This window comes from Pogona vitticeps, chromosome 1, assembly GCF_051106095.1.
Source record: "Pogona vitticeps strain Pit_001003342236 chromosome 1, PviZW2.1, whole genome shotgun sequence".
NCBI classification, from domain to species: domain Eukaryota; kingdom Metazoa; phylum Chordata; class Lepidosauria; order Squamata; family Agamidae; genus Pogona; species Pogona vitticeps.
This window is the reverse complement of record NC_135783.1, coordinates 261149971-261176821: the sequence shown is the minus strand read 5'-3', so window position 1 is coordinate 261176821 and position 26851 is coordinate 261149971. Positions and strand designations below refer to the sequence as shown.

The window sequence follows — 26851 nt, the reverse complement described above, 5'->3', positions numbered from 1 at the left end:
TGAAGCATATTTTAATAGCCTACTAACTTCAATGAGAACATTCAAGATCAATAGGCTTTTTGTGTACTTTGCATTGGTTTGATTAACGTCCCCCAGTCCAAACTTGTCAACAGACAGAATGATAAATAGTATATCCAATGGTAGCTTCAAACTAGTAGGAAATACTTCCATTTCCCCAAAGTTAGGCACTTGAATTTTTCTGTCCCCCATCTGTCATAATGCCACATATACCTACTTTTGACAGTTTAATATCCCCTAGAAAAATATACGAGATACCTTAATTTCTAAGTCATGACCTATGGTTACAACAGTAAGTGTACATTACATCAGTATGGGAGTTTGCTTTGCAGGTGGGAGACACTGGGGGGGGGGGGGGAATATGAATGCTTCATATGAACTGAGGTACCTTCCACTAATGGAAAGCTGCCATTGGATACAATCTCAAGACTGGAAAGAATATACTGAAGCCCTTGCCTGGGTGACTAAGAATATTCTGGGCTACAACCGGTCCATTTAAAAATACATATATTCTGTTCTGATTCTATGAATAGGGCTCTGAAATCACCAAACAAGCATACACTATCTTCAATACTAATAACAGCATATTACATACTCCAGGCAACTTTCACATTTATGGAATTTATTGTGAAATAGCAAAATAAATCCCATTTACCTCCAATGTCTCATATGCTTCCTGCTATTTCTTTTATTTTTAACTACCATAATCAATTACTCTTCTTCTTCCATAAAGAACATTTAGATCATAAATAGGTTTCAGACACAGAGTTAACAGTATTATACAAGGTTTTGTTTGTCAACGCAGAAAGTAGCATGAAAGCTACATCACATCAATATCCATTTAATTATTTAAAGGATCTTTAAGATATTAGTTTAACAGATTTCATAATTTCAGTTTCTCCTTTTTCATTTAATAGTAGACATTCATTAAAATCCTCACACTGTAATAAATTATAATAATTTCAAACAAGAATTAAATTACTAGGTAGCTACTGAAAGAGCCATTTTTCCTTAGGTAACCTGTAATCTAACTGTCAAATTTAAAATCTATTCCCAATCAACTCTTCACAACATTCACATTTATTCATCTATGTTAAATTAATAAAAGGTGTGAATAATACTGACAAAATTGATCATTATTGTTCATGCAGATTAAGGAAAATTATAAAGTAATCTCAGATGTAAAAGGAATGTAGGGAAATTATTAAAGATCTTATAAATATATGCTTCCTGTCCTTAAAAAACACATTGAGAAAAAAAACTTCAACAAGATTTAAATTAGCCATGTAAGCTATTTCACAAATTGTAGTTAGATCATAAGATCCTTCTCTCTTCTTCGTTTTCTTTTTCCTTTCTTTCCTTTCTTTCCTTTTTTTAATTTTTGTTTTTTTTTAATCTCTGCTGGACTACGGCGCCCTATCCCAAGTTTTCATTTTTTTTTACCACCTCTAAATGTAACATGTTGAAATTATGCTAAACAATAGCAAAACATTGTGCTCTATCCAAATTTCTGTACTTCTTATACACTGAAAGTTATTTAACAACTCATTTTCTTTCCTACTTTTACTGGGCTTCAGTGCAAACAATCCAGTGAACCTTCACTATCAGAATATTTTAGGAGAAATGTTTGAGAAGCTCTCCATCTACCCATATGGGTGCTCTACTGAGTAGAATCGTTTTCTACTTATCCTTCAAATACATGTCATCCATGGAATGACATGATTTTCTAATAATAACTATCAGTTGACTTGCCAGTTGAACGTCACCCTGTCTTTTTCTAATCCTACGTAAAAGTCAGAACATTTTTCTGGAGCAAGCTACCATAGTCTTTGTCCATTGCTTTATTTCCTATGTTCTAACCTTTCTGCCCTTCTTCTCCCCCTTAACAGAAATCTCTGTAGATAAAGCAAAGCATGTCAACATCTGTTCCCATTCACACCAATTTTAATTTACAAAAGAGAGAAGCAGAGATTTGCTATTTTCAGAATATGCTCCAGAGCACAGATTTAAGAACATTAATGAGGCTGCAGTTCCAGTGCATCAGCATTTCATGCACACAATGGCTATATTCTGGAAGGGTTTACACCATGGGGTCGGTGGGGGTCACACACAATTGAAGTTACTCTGGGTTACTTGCTTGAGCACCCAGGGCTAAGCAGGACATCTTCAGCATTGTTTAATAAATTACAGAAGATATTGTTCTAGATCCTAAAACAGTCTGACCCCGAAACATATCTCAGCAGCACAGACAGCGCACGTATTCTATCAAAGTTCACCCTCTGTCGAATAGCACCCTTTTGCTTCTGACTGGGATTGCAAAATGACTGCTTTTGGGTGAAACACGGGCTTAGGTGTTAGTTGAGACATATCTCAAAGAGCCATCTAAGGGTCAAATAACATTACAATAAGTATGTGGCTTCGACCACCTGAAGATTGTTTTTTAAAACATTAACAACAACCATGCTGGGCATTACTTTTCAATGGAATTACAACATATAGGACAAGAAAGTTTAAACTTTTCCTCCACAGCCATAATCCTGAAAAAAAAATCACCCCTGAGCATCCATCCGTTGACCTTAGAAAAATATGCTCTCCTATTAGGCCAATAGTACAAGTTAGAATGGGAATGTCAGCTGGGATTGTGCTGGACAGAGATGGATTAAGCCTGCCTTCTCTGTGTATTGTGGACCAAGGAAAATGGGAGGATTTTTTTTAATATGTCCAACATAGCTACAAATTGTGCAGGTAATGTATCTTATCATCCAGTCCTAATTGGACAGGCATAATGTGGTCCATAAAGAATACACAAGCCACTGTGGGGGCCCACATTACAGCAAAATTTAATTACTGCTGTATTATTACAGATCTTTAACATGTACTACAAAAATACACATCTCTGCTTGTTTCCCTTCATATTTAAAGGTAAAATACTTTCAAGTGCTTACCTTGTACCTAACACTGCTTTCATTGAAGCTATGGGCCAAATGCTCCTGACTGCCATGAAGCTAGGTTTGGTCTTCACTGATTGTCTTTTTCAAGTTCTTCTCCCCCTTTGTCTGATCAATATGTCAGTTGTTCCACTAATGATGTCCATTCCTCTATTTTAAGTAACTTCTCCACACTCCACCGAAATATACTGACAGCCCTTACTCCATGCCGATAGGCAACACATTTCCTCCCTTGCCAGAAAAGGGATTAAAACAACAAGCAGCCTGGATCTTCCTCCAGTGTAAAGACAGCATCCCAGCAGTCTGTTTCCTTAGCAGAAAAATAAAACTTCTCTCTGTCTACTTTGAGCTTTTTAAAACATATAGCCCAGAGAGAAATGTGGGGGTGGGGGTGGGGGTGGGGAAACAATGCATAAGTTGTGTTGTAATCACATCGAGCAGCTGAGCCCAAGGCAGGCAGGCAATGGAATGTCATACAGTAATCAGCACTGTTGACTAATCAGAATTTGAGACACTAGAAGGTAATAAGGGTATTATAAAGAATGGCTTATTGAGGGAGCAGCTGTTTACGGTTAGTTCACTGTTTAAATGAGTTTATCTAGATTGCCGTGGCACATTTTTGGTGCACACGCATGTGCACATGCACGCACGCATGCATGTGTGTGTGTGTGTGCGCACACACAAACACACACACACGCACACATGCACAACTTCAGTCTGCTTTTTTAAACAACCGTTAGACTATAGGGTGTGGAAATCAGAGATCAGCTAGGAAATGTTCAAATGGCAAAAAGATACATTTAGTCCCTTAGAAGTACGTAATTACCTGGGTTCAGGATATATCTAAAAATGGACTAGCTCAATGCCTCTGACAGCTAAAAAAAAATCCACAAATTTTGATGTCAGGGGCACAGGAGCTGGATTAGCAAGGAAAGAGTAGAAGTCACAGACAGAGAGAATGTTAAAAACAATGTAAGAGTAAAACCGGTACGTGAAGACATGTATATTTGGTGAAAAGAAGCATCTAGCCATCACAAGCAGTAAATTAATATTATTTAATACCCATGGACCTAGCAGTAATTTTTTAAAACCAGCAAGTATCCCAAAAAATAAACAAACTTCGTAAACATAAGTGCTGTATTAAAAGGTATATGCATGTATCAGTGAAAACCTACAACTCACCCACAACTCTCAGACAATAATCATCTTGCTCAAATCTATTTGTCATACAGTTGTTCAACTTTTTGTTTTTGTTTCCCCTTCAGGAAACCAAATTCTGTACTGGTGTCCAAAAAACATTTACGAAGCCTCCCAAGCACAATGGAAGCTGAAGAATAATACTCATGGAAATGTATCATAATGCATCATTTTAAACACATTCTACTTTGAGCACCGACCAGCTTGGTAATATTTAAAAGCAGTCAGCAAGCAGTGGAAACTCTGATACCTTTTGTAACAGTTCACATGTCAAACTGGCAAAGTGCCCACAGCGTACCGGCAGGGGAAAAAAAATCTATTTAATGTCTGCCCCACAAGGCGACATGAGGTTTGATTGGCAGAAAGCAGACAGCGGCTTTTGATCATATGTCCTAACAAGCAGTTCCAGCTCCTGTCTCTTCAGCCGAAGAGCTCCGCATTGCCTATTCAAACAGAAGTGACAGGCCAGTTCGCTAGTCTTTGGCTTGAGTCTTGCTCAGTGGGAACTATGCTGGAGACAGAGCCACTGATTAAACAGAGCACTTTTTTTTCCCCAAGATAAGCAGGTTGTCTGAATCAAAGTTGGACAGCATCAATTTGACAATATTAAAAAGAGGATATAAAGCTGAAGCTGAGTGATGTTAGGCCAGTTCGTACTGCCTCAGGGATTCTCAGAAAAACAGGAGTGGGAAGATTTACAAAGCAGGGTCAAAAATTAGCTACGAGAACCATGGGCATTTTCCTCACTGCTTTAAGTTTCTTATATTTCATGCTCACTTATTTCTGTGTAGACTTCCATCGAAAAAAATTACACACAATTCATTTTGCAGTCTCAATCTGCAATCCTAGTCACACTGCACTGGAAATCAGTGTCATTAAACACTGTGAGTCTTATTTCTAAGTAAGAATGTATAGAATTTTACTCTAAGAGTAGCTGAAATATCTCTCTTAGTTGTGAAGCCCTATTTTTTTCTGCTTTTGACACTTTCAGCTTGGTTACAACAAGCAGAACTGAAGAGTACTTTTGTATACTTCACACTTGTAATTTGGGATTGTAAAAAAGTCACCACACACAAATAAAAAATTTTTTTAAGGGAGTGCAATAGATTGGTGGTTCTGTGTTTTGCATTTTTCTTCTTATTTACCATATGTGCTTAAAGTATTTTTACCCTGCCTTTTTCTTTAAAAGGACCCAATGCAGCTTCTTTGGAAACAGTCATTAATAAATTCACAGTTTTTAAAATAGTGTGCTTAAGCCATGCACCAGATAAATTACCATTCAAGGACATTGCCTATGGGAGCGTACAAAAGAGCAACGTTTGTGTACAGCAGGATCCCTGTATCCACACGGAATCCTTTCCATGATCCACCACAAATGCCTGAAACCACAGATAATAGCGAACCATATATACAACATACAAGGAAGTCAGACAGAAGCCACAAGGGGGTGGGACAAAGGCCATAATGTATGTTGTATATAGGGCTGTGATAAATCACAGATAACAGGAAATGTGGATACCAATCCCAAAGATATATGGGGGCCCTACTATAGCTCTATTGCTCTTACAAAATAAATAATACTTTTTACTGTTTTGCTGCTTTGAACATTTCAATGTATCAAGCATTTAAATTAACCTACATTTGCTGACCTAAATCCAATTGCAGGTCTGCCGAATCAATTATTGCATTGCTCAGTCAAACCTTCTGTTAATCCCATCAATTCAATAGGTGTAGCCTTGTTGGAATTACCAGATAGATTCATATCTCTTAGGATAGGAAGTATATCCTGGATGGGACATGTGTGGCTTTTCAAACATCATCTTGCTGCAGCTCCTGTCTGCTCCTAATCCCTCACCATTAGGTTAGGTGGACAGGTTTGCTGGGAGATGCAGACTAACGTTTGCAGGAATGGCGACTCACGACTTGCAACTAAGTCCAACTTACGTCGCACAAATGACTTGACTCAGACATGCCTCTGGGTTTGTTTTTAAAAATACTTTGACTTAACTCACAACTAGAACCCATTTTTCTTTTCAAGTCCCTCCTCCTTTCCCCCCCACACTGCCACAGCTTGGGAGGCCTCTACAGCAGCTGCAGAGGGAGATTTGCTGTTGCCAGCACCACCCTTGGGCCCAAGTCCCGAGTCTCAGGTCCCTGCCCCAGGCATGGCTTGGGTGGGAAGCCCGACTCCTGTGAGCCAAACTCCCCCTCCTTTACTTTGAAGGGGAGGGCTTGGCCCTGTCTCCTGGCTGCCTGGCCCAGTGTCCTGACCCTTCTGCCTCAAAGGAGGAGCAGTAGGCTTAGGACAAGGTCACTGAGAACCAGTGAGAGGCCCACCAGCAAAGCCCCTCTGGCACTGGGCACCTCCTGCTCTATCATCTCAGTTCCTGCCCAGCCAGGGTGAGAAATACCAACTGGGCCAGCATGGAGGTGGACTCTGCCAGTAAGATGAGGCAGAGGAAGTCACTGCTGCTGGGATGGCCAAGGGAAAGGGGGGACGGGGAAAGGGGCAATGATATTAAAGAGAGTGATATTACTGGCGGCTCAGTATTGGGGGTAGCAACTACAACTTATTTTATTGGTTATTGGGGGAGGACTACAATTCCCAGAATTCACCAGGCAAGGACTCAATGCTTGGCACTTGGAGCCAGAGACTTGGACTCAGACTTGGGACTTGGACCTAAAGACTTTTACTCAACATCCCTGAAGATTTGCTTGATTACCTGTACCTCACCCAAAATTTACAAAGATATGGTGCATCCAGTATAAGGATCCAAGTAAACAATGCAGATTATATAGACTCAAACACCGCTGCTGCCATGGACATAAAATAATTCGATACCTCTTGCATCAATTCCAATTCTAGTTCAAAAAATACATACAGTACATCCAGAAGTCTGTGACTTACTAAGTAGCCAGCTGACCTTCCGAAAAATAATTGTAACAATCCTGTCACTCTCCTTGGAACAATATCCTAGAAAGTTATGAATAGTATGATACATAGCTTAGGATCCACTAAACATTTAGTTCTCTTAGAATACTTTGTGACCCTGGACATTAAGGGGGCAGGGGAAGGGGGAGAGTGAAGAAAAATATATTGTTGGGCATCTTGAAAAGCCTTGGTCTTGCAATAGCCCAGAGATGAAATGGAAAAGGTGTTACATAGCCTTAATTATGTTAGATTATTCCTGGTGCCAAAAGATCTCAGGTTGCAGCGTGATATGCTGGAGTGAAGGAGCAATGTCTACTTAAAAGAGACCCATGTGTTCCAATTAGCACTAGAGCAAAATCCAAAGAATGGCTGGCTTATAAAAAAACAAATTTTCAAAGGGAAGCTAGACATTACTTCTCAATCCCAGCATAGCCTGCTGCAATCTGAGATCTATCAAGTTTATTCTAATAAAGGTGTTGTGCTACTGCTGCTGTTTGGGTTTGATTTATATCTTGTTCCAATGGACGAATCGTGGTCACCTGCATTTCTTCATACTGGAAATACATACGCAGCTCTTTGGGCAAAACTTTAAAAGCGCTGCACAGGCAACAGCAGAAGGCTTATGGAATTCAGAGGAAGATTTCTGAGGCTGGTACAAGGGCATGACTGATGCCTTTTCACTGGACCTTTCTCCAAAGCAGTGGCAGCTGCAGCTCTTGGGTCCTATTACACAAGATCTCTAATCATAACCATGACAGGATCCAAGGGCAAGCAACCTCAGAAGAGAGACTTCCACCACACAACCTGTCAACCCAAGGTCAGGGATTCTGACACTCCAGACAAGAAGTTCAAAACCCAAACCCAAGAGCATTCAATGCCAATAGAGGCTGATCCACTGGGACAAAACGACACACTGCCCCACTCCAGGCTCAGACCACCCCCCAGCTAATCCACTCTTGCCTGCATCCATAGGAGAGGAGGGGCTCATGTGTCTCCATGTGTCCCTTCCTCCCTAGACTTATCACAATCTGTGGGCAGGGTATAGTTAAAATGAGAATTAAAATCAGAGGACAAATGGAAATGAATAAGCCAAATACTCAGCTTTGGCACAGAGAGAAGCAACCGTAGCGGCAGCGGGCAGGAACCTTTCCAACATTGGGTATATTTTTCTTCTCCTCAGCTGAAGTGTAGACTGAAGAAATAGGAAGAGAGGGAAGGCCTCTAGGAATCAATGCCAGTCTATGTGTATGCATGTCCATGTCTGTATGTGAATGCTTGCCTATCTGCCTGTGTTCATGCGTAGTAATACGCCCACCTGCATATCATACCCTCTTTTGCCCTCAGATTGCCCATTTTGCTCCTGACCAAGCCCACCACTGATTACTGTGACTTCCCGTCCATCAAAGATCATCAGCTGCTCCTCCACTTTTCGGGTGTGCTTCACTTTACACTTGCTTATGCTGAACCTAATGCCATTGCTCCACTATGGACAGAAACTTCTAGAGCTTTTTGCAGTACATTTTTTTAGCCATGTCAAAAGAATTTGATATCACCTGATATGGCTACCTTTGTATTTATCCCTGTTGCTATTGCTCTGTGCCATCAAGTTGCTCTCGACCTATGTCAGCCCTATCAAACAAAAGATCCAAAATCTTTATCCCTAATCTTATGTAGATAATTTACGCTTTTTAGCTTAGTAAAGAAGCTAAAAAGCACCATTCCTTACCATGATCCTTGGGGGAACCTGCTTTTTGCACCCTTCAATTGTGAAAACTGGCCATTTATTTTGCTTTCTTTTCTTTAACTACCATATCTTTCTGTGTATAAAATGACAATTTTCGCTTAAATAATTAAGACAAAAAATTGAGGGTTGTTTTATACATGGAAGGCAGCCGCTTTCCCTGCCTTTTGCAAAGCCACAGGGCTTAGCAAAAAGGAAGGGAAGGCTCCCTTCAGGTAAAGCAGCCGTGAAAGGGCTGCACAATCACATGCCTTTGATCCTGAAGCAGCCATGAAAGGGCTTCAGGATCAAAGGGGTGTGATCTTGCAGCCCTTCCACGGCTGCGTTACCCACTTCCTAAGCCCCGTAGGGATCAAATTTTCTAATTTGTGGGTTAGAAAAGGTGGGTTCGACTTATACGCTGGGTTGTCTTCTAAACGGAAAAATACAGTAATCTATATGGGGGCCTCTAATGTGGATTGGGTCCAAATCCTAGTGCATGCAACAAGACTTGTCAAAGGACTTCCCCTTCCCCTTCTCCCTATAACAGTCTCTCTAGTCCCCTTAACAGGTTAGATGGAAAATGGGATATCATGATAAATGTACTGATCTCTGCTGCAGGGAGTAAGGAGGGAAGGGTGCTCGTATTAGAAAGTCAGCTGGAGGCAGCTTCCATTAACAAAGCACTACCACCAGTGGCAGTCTGATTTGGATCCAATCCTAAAATGCTAGGATTTGCTGATGATTCTTTGTCAAGAAACCTTGCCAGAAGCCCTTTGGAAGTCCAGGCAACCAATCAGATCACCTCTGTCCAAATATTTATTGATACTCTCATAGAAAGCACCAAGAAACCGCAGAGATAGCATTTATCTTGCTGAAATCCATGTTAGCTCTCATCCAACAGGTTTGCAGCTTGCAGTTTGTCCAAATTATGATAACTTCATTGCCAATATAACACTGACCACTCTTCCCTTCAAAACTTAAATGGAGTTTCAATTGCCCAGAGGACATTCCAGTCTCCTAACTCCAAGTGAGTGATAAGGCAGTGTAGCATTGGCATCAAACCAGAGCATCTAGAAACCAGAAACATTTGTGCAAACAAACATTGTTTTCAATGTATTTATTTATTTATTTATTTCATGAAGTAATCATTACATTATTCTTTAGGAGATAGGACAGCACTATGGTAGGAAAGAACTTCCTATGCCCTAGATAGAAATCCATCATAAAGATGTTAAAAACACATGTATATCACACCAGCATATTATGCCATTTAGCTGTCAGTCTATACAGTATGTTACAGAAATCTCCAGTGTACAGTATCAATCAACATTTACTGCAAGATTACCTTGCCTGGCAATGTTTAAACAATTTCTTAGATTTCTATTGTAACAGTTTACACTATGTACTAACTTATTAACATACTAGTTTGTGGATTCATTCAAATAAAAATGTTTTCTCTCCCTACATGGACACACATGTGCCATAAGGAAAGCTGACAATGGATTTGCTGGTAACTATATTATTTTATTTCATTTTATCAATGTTGTTTTGTTTTATTTTATTTCATGGCAGCCTGGGTAATTTGCAAAGTCATTTAAAACATTTAATGTGTAATTCTTTCACTTGTTTTGTAATCTCTCTTGGTTCTAAATTCTGAAAGTCAGGAGGGGTGGTCTTGTTGCATCAACTGGTTTTCTTGCATACAAGTCACTGCCTGGCTTCTTTCAGTACCTATCACCAGCTTTTCAAACACATCTTTCAAGTAATATGTGTATTGGCTTTTCAGGTCTCAAATCTCTATTCATGTGTTCAGCCTGAAAGCATGTGGGGTTCAAAGGGGGGCAGTGATGTGGGGGGGCAATAACACTACATCCCCATCTCAGAAGTGATGCAGTCTTTTACAGTGCCTATGTAGCCTTTTGTGCTGAACAAACAAAGGCACCCATGATTTGAGAGTAGTTGTTTGTTTGTAGTTGATCAGTTCAGCAGGTTACAAAGTATTTGTGCAATAATCAAATCAGTATACACGTCTGTAACTTCAAGCAATTCTCCTACAAATGTCTCAAACTTTAAGTGTCAGTTAATGAGAAGGGATGGACTCTGGGGAACTTGAAGCTATTCTCTTCTGTGAGTCTCTGCACTTCTAATGCATTGCAAAAAGGAATTTTGCATAAATTCAAAACACTGCAACAGGCGGCATTAACATGCATGGCCTAATCCTCACCACTTTCAGGCTCAATGCATGAATGGGGCTTTGGTATCAGAGTGTGTCTGATCTGAAATGAGGACTGAAATGTATGACTATATACAATCTATGACTATGTACATGTGCTCTACTACTCACCAATCCTCCTGAATCTTATACACGGCTCTGAGTTTCAAAAATCAAGGAAATCACAGATCCAGTAGCCATACAAAATAATGAATAAACATGTGGTGGGAAAATACTGCTCTATTCTGGGAAGTGATAAAATAAATGGTTCAGCCACAGAGAGACAAATTGCTGCTGATAGAATGAATATTTGGCTGATATAAACTTCATTTTCAAGACCGATCATTCAGAGTGTCCCCATAAATCGGAGATAAACTGATGGCACATAACAACAAACTTCACTGAGTTCTAAAATTAAAAAGATATAATTCTATAAATAACTATGGGAATTAGCCTCTTTCTGATGATACAGCTATCGAAATCAAATATTAAAAATGGTATTGTGGAGGGGACCCACCACAAATATATCTCAAACCATGTTTTCTTTCAGAATGTAACAGCTGTTCTTTGGCACTGAGATGAAACACATTTTTCACTTCTTGGTATATTTCAAAATACTTCTATGAAATCAAATAGGTATAGTGTGCATACAGAAAACATGGACAGTACAGATGCATAGATCGAATCAATTGTATAATTACCTGCTTCAAAATGAAAAGGAGCATTGGGACTGACATTCTTATATTCAGTTTGTTGAAATTAAAGGATTTCAAAAATGATGGGGAACCTAGATGGCCAGACACTATTGTATCTACAAGAAAATTATTTGTGACTTGTTGGCCTGCAGCCAGCCCTGCTTTCAGAACTGCAATCCAGCCGCAAAGCACTGAAAAGAGTTAAGAGAAGCGCTGTTCCCTTCTCGCACTGTATCTTCCTTCTCCTCTTCCCTCTCCTTCCCTACCAGCTGAATAAGTCAGATTTTAGATATTGTAATTTTTAGGTGAACATCTCTCTAGTTCACCGCTCAAGAACATAAAGGTGTCAACATTATTATTTTTAAAGTAATGATAAAGGCATCCAAAGCCAAACAGACCACTGAAAATAAGGAATATATTAGCATTTAAAATGTGTAACAACGTTGAACATTTTTACTATCATTTCCTTAAGAAAAGCTGATCTAATTAGCTATGTCTCCAAAGTGCATACCTAGCATTTTTAGTATTATCATAACATTTTGCTTAGAGTTGACATTTTTATTCTGACAAGCACTGTCTGGAGAGCTCTCAATAAATAATACATTTACAATTTTCCGTAAATAAGCACTGGACACAAATTGTTATCCTTACTTACAGCTGCCCCTCTCTAATAGTGCTTTTACAAGTAAGGTGACTATTCAGTCTAATGCAATCCTCCCAGTGCTCAAAAGACATTTTCATTCATTACGACGGTCACAAGCACTTAAAGCACTTTTAGGCACTGTTGCAAAACAGCAGGAATAGCAGAGCAAATAAGACTAACTAAAACCAAAGTTCATCTCCAAAGAAACCAGAGGTTGTTCACCAAAACAAATTGAAGATTGGCTTACATAAGGTCAATGTACATGCCGCTAACCCACATGCAGACTAGTTTTTTAAAGAGAATTTTATTTGTTAATAAAAGTCATATGTTACAGGAGGAAAAAAAGTGAATTTGTTAAATCTAAATACTATTAAAGCACATACTTTAATATCTAATGTTAACACATGGTCTCACTGTTTTTACACTTCATTTGCACTGAAGCATTTGTTTTTCTCTTTTCCCAGGCCCATCAAATGTAAATCTTTTTTTAAATGAACTCCAAAAGAAGGCCTAATTCGACATAACACTAGGACTGAACCACTAATAACATGGAACTTTTTCCCCTTCCTCCTGCAATACTTTGTGCAGCCCAAAATAACAAAATCATTGGGAGCTACATGGGGAAGCATCAGGAGGAAATGGATTTGACCCCTTCCCCAATTTCCAGTGATAGAAGCAGTTCTGTAAGCAGAACTAGCCTATTATATACCGACTATAATTTATTTTCACTTAAGGATAAGCGTTTCATATGTAAACAAAAGACTCAAAGCATGAAAAAGGCTCTCTTTCATGTGACTTATGTTCTTTTATCAACTATCAAAAGAGAGGTCCCAGAAAGTTTCAAGTTTCATGTTCTGGTCACCTTATGGCAATGTTTCCTCTTTTTGGCCACCTTTCACTCTCTGTCTGTCAAATTGATTTCTTTTTTTCATCCAATAAAATCACAAAGAAACCAACCAGAATGTCTGGAAGGAGCAAAAAGTTTGTATCTGCAAAAGAGCCTGAAATCCAGTGAGGAGAACTCTTCACTTCCTTCCTTCCTTGTGGATGTACTATAGGCTGATCTCCTGGTGGCTTCTGTTTTATATTGCTGTCTGCCAGGTTGCTTGCTATGCCTGCATCTTTTCCCTTTTCTTCTCGATTTTCAAGGGACACCCACCCCCCAACTTCTTTGGATAATTCCTGTCACTGCCAGGCAGCCTACCTGTGCCAGCGGGCCTACTTGGATTCTCCACTCCCCATTTTTTTTATTTGTATTTTAATTTGTCCTGTCCTCTTTTGGATCCTTTTTGCTGCTGCCAGATGCTGCCTGTGGGGATCAAGGAAGAGGAAAGAACATTTCAAGTGGTACGGGGGGGGGGGGGAGAGAGAAAAATCTCTCCATGTTTTAATAGTTTTGGTTTTGTGGGGAGCTTTGATGGAAAACAAAAGAACTGATGGTACCCAGAAAAATATAAAAACAAAAAAAGGCAACCTGAAAGAACCTGAAATGGAAGAAATATGAACTATTTCACCATGCAAATCTCTGCTTCAAACTCACCTCTTTCAATATATTGTGGTTTCAAAATGAGTGCTTAAATAGTGATTTGCTTGATGGGGGCCTAGCTTTTAAAAAAAAAATCATTGCAACCTAGCTCTGCCAATAGGATCCTCACTTACTGATAGTTATAAATTAGCATTTCCATTATACTGCTGTCCAGTAAATTTTCCAGAGCATAAATAAAAATAGTTGCAGTAGAAGTATCCATTCCCAACCCAAACAAATGTGGGCATAATCTCAAGTTGCATTTTGTTTGAAAAATGCTATGAAACATTAAATGTCTTCCATGCTGCCTAGACCATAATGGACAGCTAACAGACAATCACAGGCATTTGAATACTACATTCTTTAAGACAGAGGGATGGTGCTTTATTTAATGGAAACTATGTGGGTGGGGATGTGGAGGAGATGAGCAGGATGTAACTGTACAGCTGGAATTAAACCTAGATACTTCTCCTCAGAAAAGTTCAAGGGCATTCTAGTGCTTGTCAGTGCTGGCCAGCTTTGTCTCATCCAAAAGATAAAATCATCTGCAACAGAACTGGCCTTCATGTGTGGCTGGCATAGTGTTTCAAGGGGCTGTGGAACAAATGCAGCAGCAGTAGAAAAGGTGACCGCTGTTCACAGAAATGTAAAAGCTACTAATAAAACAGAAAAAGTCAAACCATGTTGTGATGATTAAACCAAACAGACATATTCTAACTATATAAGTTAAAGAATGTCAGCCAGCCAATTACAGAACTTTTTAGTTATTGTTGTTGTTCTGATTGACAAACAGGGAGTTTGTGCAAATCTTTTGCAGCAAGCCAACAAAGAGTCTTCTTTTGAGACCTTAAAGAATAGTAGATATGATCTGGCCTAGGGTTTTGTGAATGACTGGCCATCTCATCAGAAGCAGTCCCCAAAGGCTTTGGCCAAATAAAACACATTAGTCTTTAACGTGTCACGAGGTCCTTTGTTGTCTTCACAAAATTTTGTTTTAGTCTCCTGCTTGCACTTCTTTATCTTTGTAAGTGACACCATACTGTAACTCTGACCATATTTGCAGAATTACATCTATAAAGGATAGAACTCCAACACACACACACACACACACACACACACACACACACACACACACACACACGGGGGGGGATCCATCCTTTTAACTACATGTAGGTTTTAGAAAATAGCTGCTGCTACATGATATTGCATTATATTGAAAGATGACCTCCAACATAGAAACTAGAGTGGGAACTTGTTTATAAAAAGCTTTGTTGAAACGTGATATTGTACTCTTAATGCAGAATCAAGAGCAAACGTGAATGATGAACGTGGGCCCTGAGTTGCTGGGCCTTGGGATTTAGCAGAAATGAGATGCTGAGTTTCCAGTGTGCCAGATGACAAGCTCGCCTAACGTTCCACATTGCTAGAATTGCACTAAGACTTTGAAGGGAAATGTACCCTTCTAGCTACAGACAAGTCAGGTGCAAGCTATTACTTGTAGAGCTCTAAGATGACACACGATGAAATCATTCTATACCTCAGCTTTACAACGCTAAGCAGGCTATTTAAAAAAGTGAACACTGCAGCAAAAGACATTAAGTATTATTTAAGAAATAACGACCTAAGTAAATTGAAATATACAAACATCTCTGCACAAAATATATCCAGATGATGGGGGGATTTAATCAACGATAGATGCTTTCCAAAGGGAAAAATAAAAGAAGATGGATTCCTTTACACACTGGACAGGCACTGTTGGGTCATATCCAAATAATTGCTCTCTGCTGACTGAAGACTGATCTGTCAGCAGAAGAGGAAGAGGAGGTTTTTCAGCAGTTCCTCTTTCCCGTTATTTTGAAGTATCCCCAAAACTTCTGAAGTAAGCAAGCATCAATAAGGGAGAGGCAATAATAAACAAACTTTTAACCCTCATGAATTAGGGACTATATTGTGTCAGCCAAGCTCTCACTCTAGTTGGTTTTCATGAAGCGATTGCTTCTGATCACCTTATGCCATGCAACAGGTTTGGAGTGTCAAAGTCTCTTGACACACTGACAAAAGTGTTGATTGCTGCAAAAAAATTGTTCCTTCAAAAGACCAAAAAGATCAGTTCTTGTTTCATTACCAACAGACTAATTTACAAAAGGTTCTATTTTGCTCAAAAATGTTGCATTTGAAAACCTTGAATTTTGTGCAAAAATGTAACTTTTTGTAAAAGAAAGTCCTAAACTGTGAAAAATGCACTAAAACCTAATCTCCCCTATCTCTTCAAAATTTCCCTTTTCTCTTGTGAGAATTTACACCTGTGTTCAGGAGAGGGGGCACACAGATCTAGGCACTTGGAGACCAGCTACTAATTGTACACTAAACTGGTGGTTATATGGAGCATGAGCAGTTCATAAGACATGCTCTTTTAAGACCCAGTTCCAAGATAAAAACAGCAGATGGAATAAGTTGTCATCCCTGCTTTACACCCAGGCTGGGTCAGCCTTCTGTTTGGTACTCGAGCAGGGACCCAGTACCACAACTTCCCCTGTCTCTATTATTACAAATTCTTGCAGGGCATAAGAACAATATCAAGAATTAGTTCGAATGCCAGCATGACAACACCTGTTCTTTCTCTCTCTGTGTGTGTGAATTAGCCCTTAGCACAGGATAGACACAAATTCTGTACAGAAAAAACAAACACTTAGTCAATGCTTTTGTGAGGGGTTTGTTTTCTTTTGTTTTGATCCAAAATAAATTCAAATATGCCTACTTCCAGTTAAGATATTTGTGTGGGTTTTTCTTTGGGGGGGGGTTGGTGGTATGATACGTAAGACATGATATCAGCTGAAGCATTACTATTAAGGCAAGATTAAAACAGCTGTACATTATGCTAAAGCACTCACTGTTCCTTTACAGACAGAAGGTCCTGGATTACAAGCAGCACTTGACCACTTAAATTACTGCAAAAACCAGATTTAACCAGCTGGGCCATATTCTCCTAGGCAAGGCCTGCTGACCTCTCAAGTCACAGCTGCTCAAGTGAAATTCTCATTAGACAACTTATTCCAAAAGCCAAAGGACTCTGATTAAATATATTTATTTAGACACTTTAAAGTCTTTGAACCTGCAAATGCTAGTAGGTAAGATTCCAACCCTACATATAGTAAGGATGACATGAGATAGCTAATGACATGAAAAGTACATCTCCATGAAACATTTGACTCCACCGTGCTAGACACTGAGTGGTTTTCTCATCTCACAGGAGGGATGCCATATGTTTATTGAAGATAAACGACAATTGGACGTCTGTATTGGTCCACTGGAGACATGGGCAACTAGCTCAGCATCAAAGGCCACATCAAAAATATATTATAAGCCAGAAGGTCACTATGAATTTGCATATGCTCGTTGCAATAATTGCCTTCATTTCCATATCACTTTATGAATCTGGAAGATGCAATTTTGAAGTTAAATTTTATTACACTTATTCTACACTTTGGGCGTCCTGCAATTGGAAAATGAATGCCTTCTTCACCTTACTTGTAGAAGCCCACAAACAATTTCTGTTTTGAGAATTCAGGCTGGCCACCTATTCCACAGGTTAAACACTCAGTGAAACCAATTCCTTTCACAACCATGGGGGCCGATTCAGTTTGCCTAGTTAACCCTGTGATCACTGGCACTCTATATTCACTTTCTTTATTTTAACTACTCGGTAAATATCATAGCTAAGAAAACTTTCTTTCTTCATAAACAGGTTTTATGTATCCATCTACTATACTGATCCTTCTTCTTTGTCTTCTTCTCCTACCCTAAGTTGGTCTTTATTAGGGCCGTTCTGTTTTTTAATGTAGTAAACACTAATGTTATGTTGTATCTAAATCAGTCTAGTCTCTAAGGAGATTCAGCCCATACATTTTTCTCCTTCCTGCAATTTTAATTTTATTTTACACTCAACAGCTATAATAATCTGTATTTTTAGTTTCTCATTATGTGAGTGAAATGTTTTACCTTTCTGAACTCTATGTGTTTTTATGATTTCTTGACCACAGGGCAACCTCAACCAAAAACCTTGGCAAAGTGAGATTTGGAAAACTGCAAAAACAGAGCAGTTCTGGAAATATTCTTCATATCCATATTTGGGGCCTACACAGAGCCTTCATGCCATTATTTGCATGTTATAGAGTATAATATCATAAAAGGGGCAATATACACAATTATTTGCTGTCATTTCACAATAGCTGCCATTCAGCAATCAGCCACTTGAGTTCCCTCTCGCAAAAAAAAAAAAAACTCAGTGTGAACATAATTCAACAGGAATATGCAGCCAATATTCAAGTTATAGGTAGACAGCTACATATACAAATATATTAAACTGGCAGTTCCAGTTTCATCAATAAAAGCACCATTTTATCAGTTCACACACTTTTTGCCATCTTTTAGAGCAGGGGTGTCCAACTTTCACCTTCCCTGGGCCACATTAGAAGATGAAAATTTGGTTTGGGCCGCACATACATTTGGTTTGGGCCGCATGGGGGGCAGCCCTAGCCATCCTCCGCAGCCCCGCTCCAAGTGTGTTTACCGACAGCTGCAATCTCAGACAGCAGAGGCTGCCAGCTTCGACTCCGGCGGCTTTATGGGGCCGGGAGGGGTCCACCTATTGACGGGGACGGCACAACGCAGTCACGCAGCCCCCTGTCCCCTCCCCTCCCACTACTTCTTTCTTCCCTCTCTCCCCCTCTACTGTTATGACATGCCCCAGCCACATTCCGGCCGCAAGCGCTGGCAGTGTAACTTGAAACTTTGGAATTTCTTTAAAAATAAAAAATTGCACTGGGCCACATTACGAGCTGACCTGGGCCGCATGCAGCCCTCGGGCCACAGGTTGGACAAGCCTGTTTTAGAGTTTAGTGTTCAACTACAAAGTAGTTTAGAATTCTCTCACTTTCACCCTACTTGTGTACAAGAGTACCATATGCCAATGCCATACATGCCTACCAAAATGTAAGTTGAATGTAAGCCAACTAAGTGGGCATACATTCAAACCTTAAGTCAGCTACAGCATACGGAGGACTGACCCACATACAGTAACTAGTGGGGGGAGAGCAGTACTGACCGCTCTATTATTCACAAAAAGTGGACATTCAGCAAACCCTTTGCTATTCCCTCAGAACGTAATCTCACTCTCTCTTTTTTTTTGTCCAGATTCTTTCCACTAGAAGCAAATTTACAAAACAGAAGTAATGCTCACAAAGGAAATACAGATCATGCAAATATTTGTGGGCACATTATTTTTTCATACAAAATACTCCTGAAACAAACCTTAACAAGTTTGCAGTATGAGCAACTTTTTAAATAAAATCCCTTAGTAAAAGATCAGCTCAAATTTAAATTTAAAATATTTTCCTACAATTTAGCCATCAAATTGATGCCAACAACTTGTTCTGTAAGAAAGAAAAAGTTTCAAAACTATAAGTTCAAAGACAGATGAATGTGAAAATCTGGAAACAACAACAAAAAACTGGGACAATCACTGTGGAAAAGCTTAAGACACCAAGAGAGAATATATTTAACTACATGTTTGCCATATAAAAACAAGTTAAAAATGGATGTAGAATCTGACATAGATCTGCGTATAGCTTGACCCCCTCACCCTCATTTTAAGACACAGTGCTCTATCTTTTCCACAATTGTAAAGTCTTTCAGTGTGAATGGGAAATACATGCCCTCTAGATGTTGCTGGATGATAGCTCTCCCTATCAACCTCTCTCCATGAGCTATGTTAGCAGGGCTGGAAAAAAATGCAGACCACTGGCATCTGGAGGATCATACATTTCACAGCCCTGTCCTAGATTTACGTTTGAAATTCTGGAACTGACATCTCCCTTTGCCTGTCATCGAAATCTATTAAGTCTCAGTCTATTATCAGGATTTGGATTCACTAATGTCTGAAAAGTCTATTCTGTTCCCAATTCCACCATGTGAATGACACCTGTTGAAATTCAGAAGACTACAGAAGAGTAGCCACAATTTCTCACAGTTCCATATGCTTAAATCATACAAACATCACTGGGGGGGGGGGAGGCTCCAAAGTTGTACAGTGCCCTTGCAATACTAGTAAAACATACCTATATTCAACAGTTGTTGTTTAATGTACCAAATGCTTTACAACTTTAGCCTCTCTCCAGGGCATTTTGAGCTTCTGGAAGCACAGACCAACAGGCTCATGGCATCGTTTTAAAAAACAGTTCTCATACACCAGAGGGCACTTCCCAAAATGGGAAATCCCAAAGGCAATATCTGTTCTTCACTTGCATTCTTTCCCCAAGCCAGTCAGCCTTGGCCATGTGCCAAACTGAAGGGAAAGGATTAAGCACATTGAGGAACAAATTGAAACCAATGTCCTAGGCGACTTCTTGCACCATCCACAAAAGCACCAATGTGCCTTTTACTCTGTTTCCCTCAATTACAACCAGAATCTTGTTTGATTAATGAGCCAGTACAACATGGACGTAGACCTTGCTTATGTAATCTATCTCATGTGTGGCAGGTACAAACAGGCACATATAACATTGCCGGGGGGGGAGGGCAGGTAGTTGTGTTAGTTTGTTGCAGCAAAAAAAATATAGGAGTCATGAAGAACCTTAAAGAACAACAATATTTAGAATAAGCTTTAGTGTTACCATAAGTCAGAATTGATTTGACAACACAAAATTATTATTATTATTATTATTATTATTATTATTATTATTATTATTATTATTATTATTATTATTATTATTATTATTATTATTATTATTAATGAATGGTACTCTATGGATTCCTATGCCAAATAAAGCTTGCTGCGGTTTTTTTGGGGGGGGGGAGTTTGTTTCCACGTGTCTGTCTCTCTCCCCACCCCAGATAAACATAGCATAACAACATTCACTGGTAGTTCTGTAAACACTAGAGCCTCAAATGTAGATTCACCACGTTACAAGGTATGGTTTTAAGATGCAGTATTTTACCTGAGGGATGAATCTACTAAAAGAAAATATATTACTGCATGCTTAGGTAACACATACCCTCTTGTTCAGTTCTGGTCATTTCCTCTAGTTTCTTCTGCTTCAGTGTGTCCACCACATCGGCAAGGCTTCCTTTGCGGCGTTCTGGAGTTCCGAAATTAACACTGGTCATTAGCTCGCAGCGGTCACGACCTCCTTCTTCAGGCTTATGTGGTGAGGTAGAAGTATTTCGGAAGGAATATAAGGAACATAACTTATTACTCTCTGATTCCTGTAAAGAAAGAAGACAATAAAGAAAAAGTAAATAAAATCATATCTTAGTATCAGGAACATTTGTTACTAATAACACAAATGAACATCCTGAAATACCAGAGTTGAACCCAAAAACTTCAATTTTATTTCAACTTGTATTATTCACACACACAAAAATTGATGTCTCAGCAAGCCTTTTGCTGTTCCCTCAGAATTTAATCTATTTTTTATTTAAATTCTTTCCACTAGAAGCAAATTTACAAAAGCTCCAAATGACTTCTCTCTAGAACTCTTAGGAACTGTTCAGGAAAATTTGTCAAGATTGCAAACAACAAAAGTGTGTATATAGCTTGTCCCATCAAGGAGAAAACACTCACTACCTGAGCAGACGCTTAGGCTGAATCCCTATTATTACCTTCCTGCCTTGTAATCTTGACCAGTAGGCATTACAGAATTATACATATCTCAGCATTAATCTTCAACTCAGTCAGGTTAGCTAGCTCAGAAATTCCAGTTTCCTTACTCCTGTAGATAAGAATTCCCTGATTTTATTTTCCTGAGGCACTTTAATGACTGCACTGTTCCCGTAAAGCCTTAAAAATGAGTATTTGATGTTTGTGTCCAGGTACTTTGTCTACCTGTTTGACCTAAGGTTCTTCATCAGTGAGTATAAATTTAAAAATAAAAATAATTTTTAAAAATCAGTGCAGAAATATTACAGTTAGGAAATAACTGCTCTAACAGTTAGAGCAGTACGACAGTGGAACCAGTTACCTCAAGAGTTGGTGGTGCTCCAACACTGGAGGCATTCAAGAAAAACTTAGATAATCACCTTGCAGATATGCTTTGATTGTATTCCTGCACTGAGCAGGGGTTGGACTTGATGGCCTTGTAGGCCCCTTCCAACTTCACTTTTCTATGATTCTATGAGCTGATTCCAGTGGCATGTTGTATATCTTTGTTCTGCTCTCCACAAAAGATGGAAGTTCTAGGATCTCCACAGTGAGGCATTATGTAGAACCATATAAGTCATATGCTTATTCTCCATGTTTGAGAATATTAGCCTGACAGCCAAATTAGACAGAATGTGTCCACCACTGTCCTAAATCACCACTTACATATAATTTCTATTTTGTTTCAAAGCAGCTATTGTAAAATAAATGGAGAAGCATCTGTATATAACCTGGCATATCTGGCTGTAGTGGGATATAGGTTGGGAGTTCAATTCTCTACTTTGCATCCTGAAAGAAGAACCAGCCTATGTAGTCTTGAGAAAACTGGACAGCAACAAAGTGCCCCCAGAAGGGGAGACTGGCACAATATACATTCATATAGGTGATGACATGCATACTTACACAATTTCAGACAATTAGATGATATAATATAAAATACAGAATAATTTATATAGAAATATAAAATACAAATGAAAGTTTGATGTGTGTGTGTAAGGGAGAGTATATATAAAATATTAAATAGTCATAATTTACATGAAATTAATATATTTTCACATTTTTATGTAAAATATTTAGTTTTACAATAAAAGTTTTGAAACATAATTGCCACATCAGTGATCATAATCTTGTCTGGAGCTTTATAATCTTATCACCTGAAATATAAAGTTAAACATTAAAACATAATTAAATTAAAAGCTAGTTATCATAGACAAGTTCACCTAGTTTTTATCAAAGCTTGTTCTAAACTAGCTACAATGTGTGGGACACCTTACTGAATATTATCTAAATCTTTAAACTTTTTCTTCAGTAAAGGAGGAAACCTGGTAATCTCTGCCTTCAATATCTTTATGGGAGCTGTTGATCAATTAACCACCATTTCAGAGCACTTTAATGACTGCAGAGATAATTGAAGATCAGTTTTATAGAATACCCCCTTTGCATATCTCCCTGAATCCTAGCTGCAATGGTATTCGCATAAATTTCTCTGCCTTCTATTAAGAGGTGAGTACAAAGGATTTACATATATGTTAGATAGGTTTGCAGAAGTTATCCAAAACCAACATCCTGAAAGTACACACTTGAAAAAGTGACCAATTATAACCAAGTTTTTAAAAGCATAAGACTATTTCCATATTTTGATCTATGGACTGAGTCAGCGAGAAAGACTGAGTCTGTAACTGCAAAACTTACAACAGGAGAGAGAGCAAGAAACTTTCAACTGAGTATTGCTCCTTTCTATGCTACTCTTTACATCTATTATACTGTACGGGTTTGTTTCATGCTCAATCATGCTTTCCAATTATATCTTCAAGATCTGACATTCCTCTCATTGGAGGAAAAATGCATATTAAAAAAAAAGATTAATGCCATCTACCTACTTTTATGCTTAATCAGCCAGAATTATAATAAACTAACAGTACTGTGCATGTCCTGTGTAAGCAAGATTTGCCTGAGAAATATTATTAAATTCTGAGTACCGTCTGTCCAGATGGATTGCAACTGCTAGGCAGCATAGCCAATAGTGAGGAATTATGGAATTCTCTCCATCTGGACGGATCAACATGCCCTCATCCCTATTTGACTGCATTACCCACAAGAGTGTGTTGTAATTCACTCTTAAGAATGGTTTGTGACCAAGTTTTCTTTCTTAAGTTGCCCGTTGGTTTGTTTCATATATTATAATAATAGTAATAGTAATAGTAATAGTAATAGTAATAGTAATAGTAATAGTAATAGTAATAATAATAATAATAATAATAATAATAATAATAATAATAATAATAATAATAATAATAATAATAATAATAATAATAATAATAAATCACCATCATCATCATCTTAAAACTGCAGAGTTGTAAGGGATCCTATAGATCATTGAGTCATTGCTTTTGAAAAGATCTATTTGTTATAGGATCATTTTATCCCCTAGATTATGTATTATTCATTTCTTCATTTATGAATATTTATACACCATTTAAACATTTGAAAAGTTGCATATGACAATAACAATTCATATAGACTACTATCCTGTTGGCTTATGTTGCTGTCTAAGAGCAATTGTGCAAGCCAAGTGTGCTATATTCCAGGCTACTTGTTGCATGCTTAGTTTTGCCCTGAATGTAACGATTGTGTGTTCAGTCACTCAATGGTAATCCAGAAAGCTGCAAAAATATTTTTGCAATTGTCTCTATATGTGTGTGTGTGTGTGTGTGTGTGTGTGTGTGTGTGTGTGTGTGTATTAACTATGCTGTGCAAATCCAAGATGATATATTCTCTTTAAGAGAGATAATCTTGGAATTGCAGAACTGGAAGGGGACCATACAGATCATTGTGTCCAGTCCCTGTCAAGGAGGCACAGTGGGGAACTGAACTCTAAAACCTCTGACTCTGCAGCAAGAGACCTAATCCACTAGATCTTAGATTGAACTATATAGGTAAGGCTTACATAAACAGGTACATTTTCAACACACAGCTAAAACTAAACATTGTAGCAGCAAGTCACATTTGCAAGAGACAGACATTCCAAAATGCAGGCACCACAACAAGCCACCTTTTCACAACTTGGACAAGAACATTTGTATTTGCTATTAGCTCAACTCTAATCAGAACAGATCTCACAAGTCCTCCTGCTTGCCAGGATTCAGGTTCAGGTAATTGGCTCTCGTCCAGCCTTTATAATTCTGCCAGCTATTCATATTTTCTGAATGTTGAGGTTTTTCTTATGTTGTCTGCCTTTGATTTTGTTTCTATAGATTATCTTCTTGGAATAGCATTTAGCTATAAGCAAACAAACTGAACTGAACGGAGTTCTCAAAAATTACTTTAAGATGGATTGAATTAAATTTGAACTATGCCAATATTATATACTCTTTTTCTATATGTGATGTACACCAGCACAATTCCACATAACTATCTATTTAACAGTATGCACATGTGTCAGGAAACCACAAGTGGCTGCATATTCCAGGCACATTCATACATTTCCAGTGTACACCTATAAAGCAGCAATTATACAGATAACATTATTAAAGCAGGACAAATCTAGATAACAATTCTAGTTTGCTAGTTCTTTGCCTACTCTCGTGTTTTTAATATTATGGCTGCCACTTGTGACACTACTTGGAAAGTTCTTGAATAAAACCTGAGCTCCTTCTACTGTCTTGCATTGCAGGTGTGTTAAACACACAGAGTACATAGAAAGGGGCACCTTTCTTAGGTAGTAGTTTGACCTTTCTAAGCTTGCACGCTGTGTACATGACTGAAAGCATTTGTCATTCAAGACATTCATTAATTGGGGGAAATAGAGTTGAGTTTTATTTCTGTATTGGGCATCAGTTGTTCTGGAAAGACCCAATGTTGTCCACTGGTAATACATCTGTAATAATAATTATGCTTAGTGTCTAAGGATATACCCTGTTTCCCCGAAAATAAGACCTAACCTGAAAATAAGCCCTCGTATGATTTTTCAGGATGCTTGTAATATAAGCCCTACCCCAAAAATAAGCCCTCCACCATTGTGCAGCACTGTGCAACAACCAGAAGATGACATGACTGTAAATTAAAACATCCACTTAAAATAAGCCCTAATGTGTTTTTTGGAGCAAAAATTAATATAAGACCCTGTCTTATTTGGGAAAACACGGTAGAAAAGTAATGGTAATGAAGGAAACAAGTCGGAGCATTTTCAGGACTTTTCTATACTGACTGGCAACAGCTCACTATGGTTTTAGAGTGGCATTTTTCCTAGTCTGACTAGAAATGCCAAAGAGGGATTAATGGGAAACTATTTCTATGCACAGCATACACTCAGCTACCAAGTTCCATCCCACCGCTGTAAGGGCACAACACTTTCACCAACAATGATCTCAGCATGAGAGAATACATGGTTCATTGATGTTTCACACTCTGTTTCTCATCTCTACTACCCCGGTTTACAGAAAACAAGTGAAATTATTGTGACACCATTTTTGGATAAAAATGCCATCATTACTATTTCTGGATGAGAACAGTATCCAGTAAATACTCCATGGATGTAAGCCAAAGAGCATTTTAAAAGCCTTGAAGTCAAGTGTGTTGGATAAGGTTAGCTGTTGACAACACTGTGAGGTATGCATTCTCACCGTAGATATGTAGAGATTGAGGAGTGGCTGTGTCAAATAGCAAGACAAACAAACAAAAAAAAAAACAATGGGCAACTGTGGTTACCAAGGGCTACTGACCTCAAATCAACATTCATTAGTGCAATATATGTTTCTTATGGCATTGTTGCTATCATCTACAAAGGAGGGAGGAGTTGTAAAAATGCTGGAATTGCATTCCATTCACAAAGATAGTTATTTAAAAGGTGTGTGCATTAAAGATAAATCACTAAAACAACCATACAGCACAGATCAAGGTATATCAAGAAAAATCTCCACAATTACCTTCCTACTTTAAATTAATTTAATTTATTTTATTTTAGTTCATGATTTGCTATCCTTTGTACAGAAATGTCAAAGAAAGGCATATAAGACCTAGTAATAATAATCAGACCTAAGTAATTAAGTAATTAGCCTTGCTTGGTTGGCCTCAGATCTACAAATGTATTCATCCAGGGTATCTCCTCCCCTGCTGTGATGCCCTAGTTATCTTTGTTTGGACAAATCATATTTCCAATACAGCAGCAACAGTAAACGCTGTAGTTTCTCTTGGGCAGAATCCTGTTGGTTGGGATCCACCAGCAAAATGGGAATGTCAGCAAGCAGCAGCTTACCACTGATT

General features: G+C 38.5%; 1 protein-coding gene across 22 annotated transcripts in view; it reads right to left on the bottom strand.

Annotated features, from left to right (window-relative positions):
• SOX6 (SRY-box transcription factor 6) overlaps window positions 1-26851 on the bottom strand; it is a 561796-nt gene that overhangs the window by 286210 nt on the left and 248735 nt on the right. For all 22 annotated transcript variants that reach the window (XM_072985711.2, XM_078383897.1, XM_078383892.1 and 19 more), the window contains one exon: window positions 20946-21156. In XM_072985711.2, the coding sequence (XP_072841812.1) occupies window positions 20946-21156 (211 nt within the window). The remainder of the gene's footprint in view (window positions 1-20945; window positions 21157-26851) is intronic.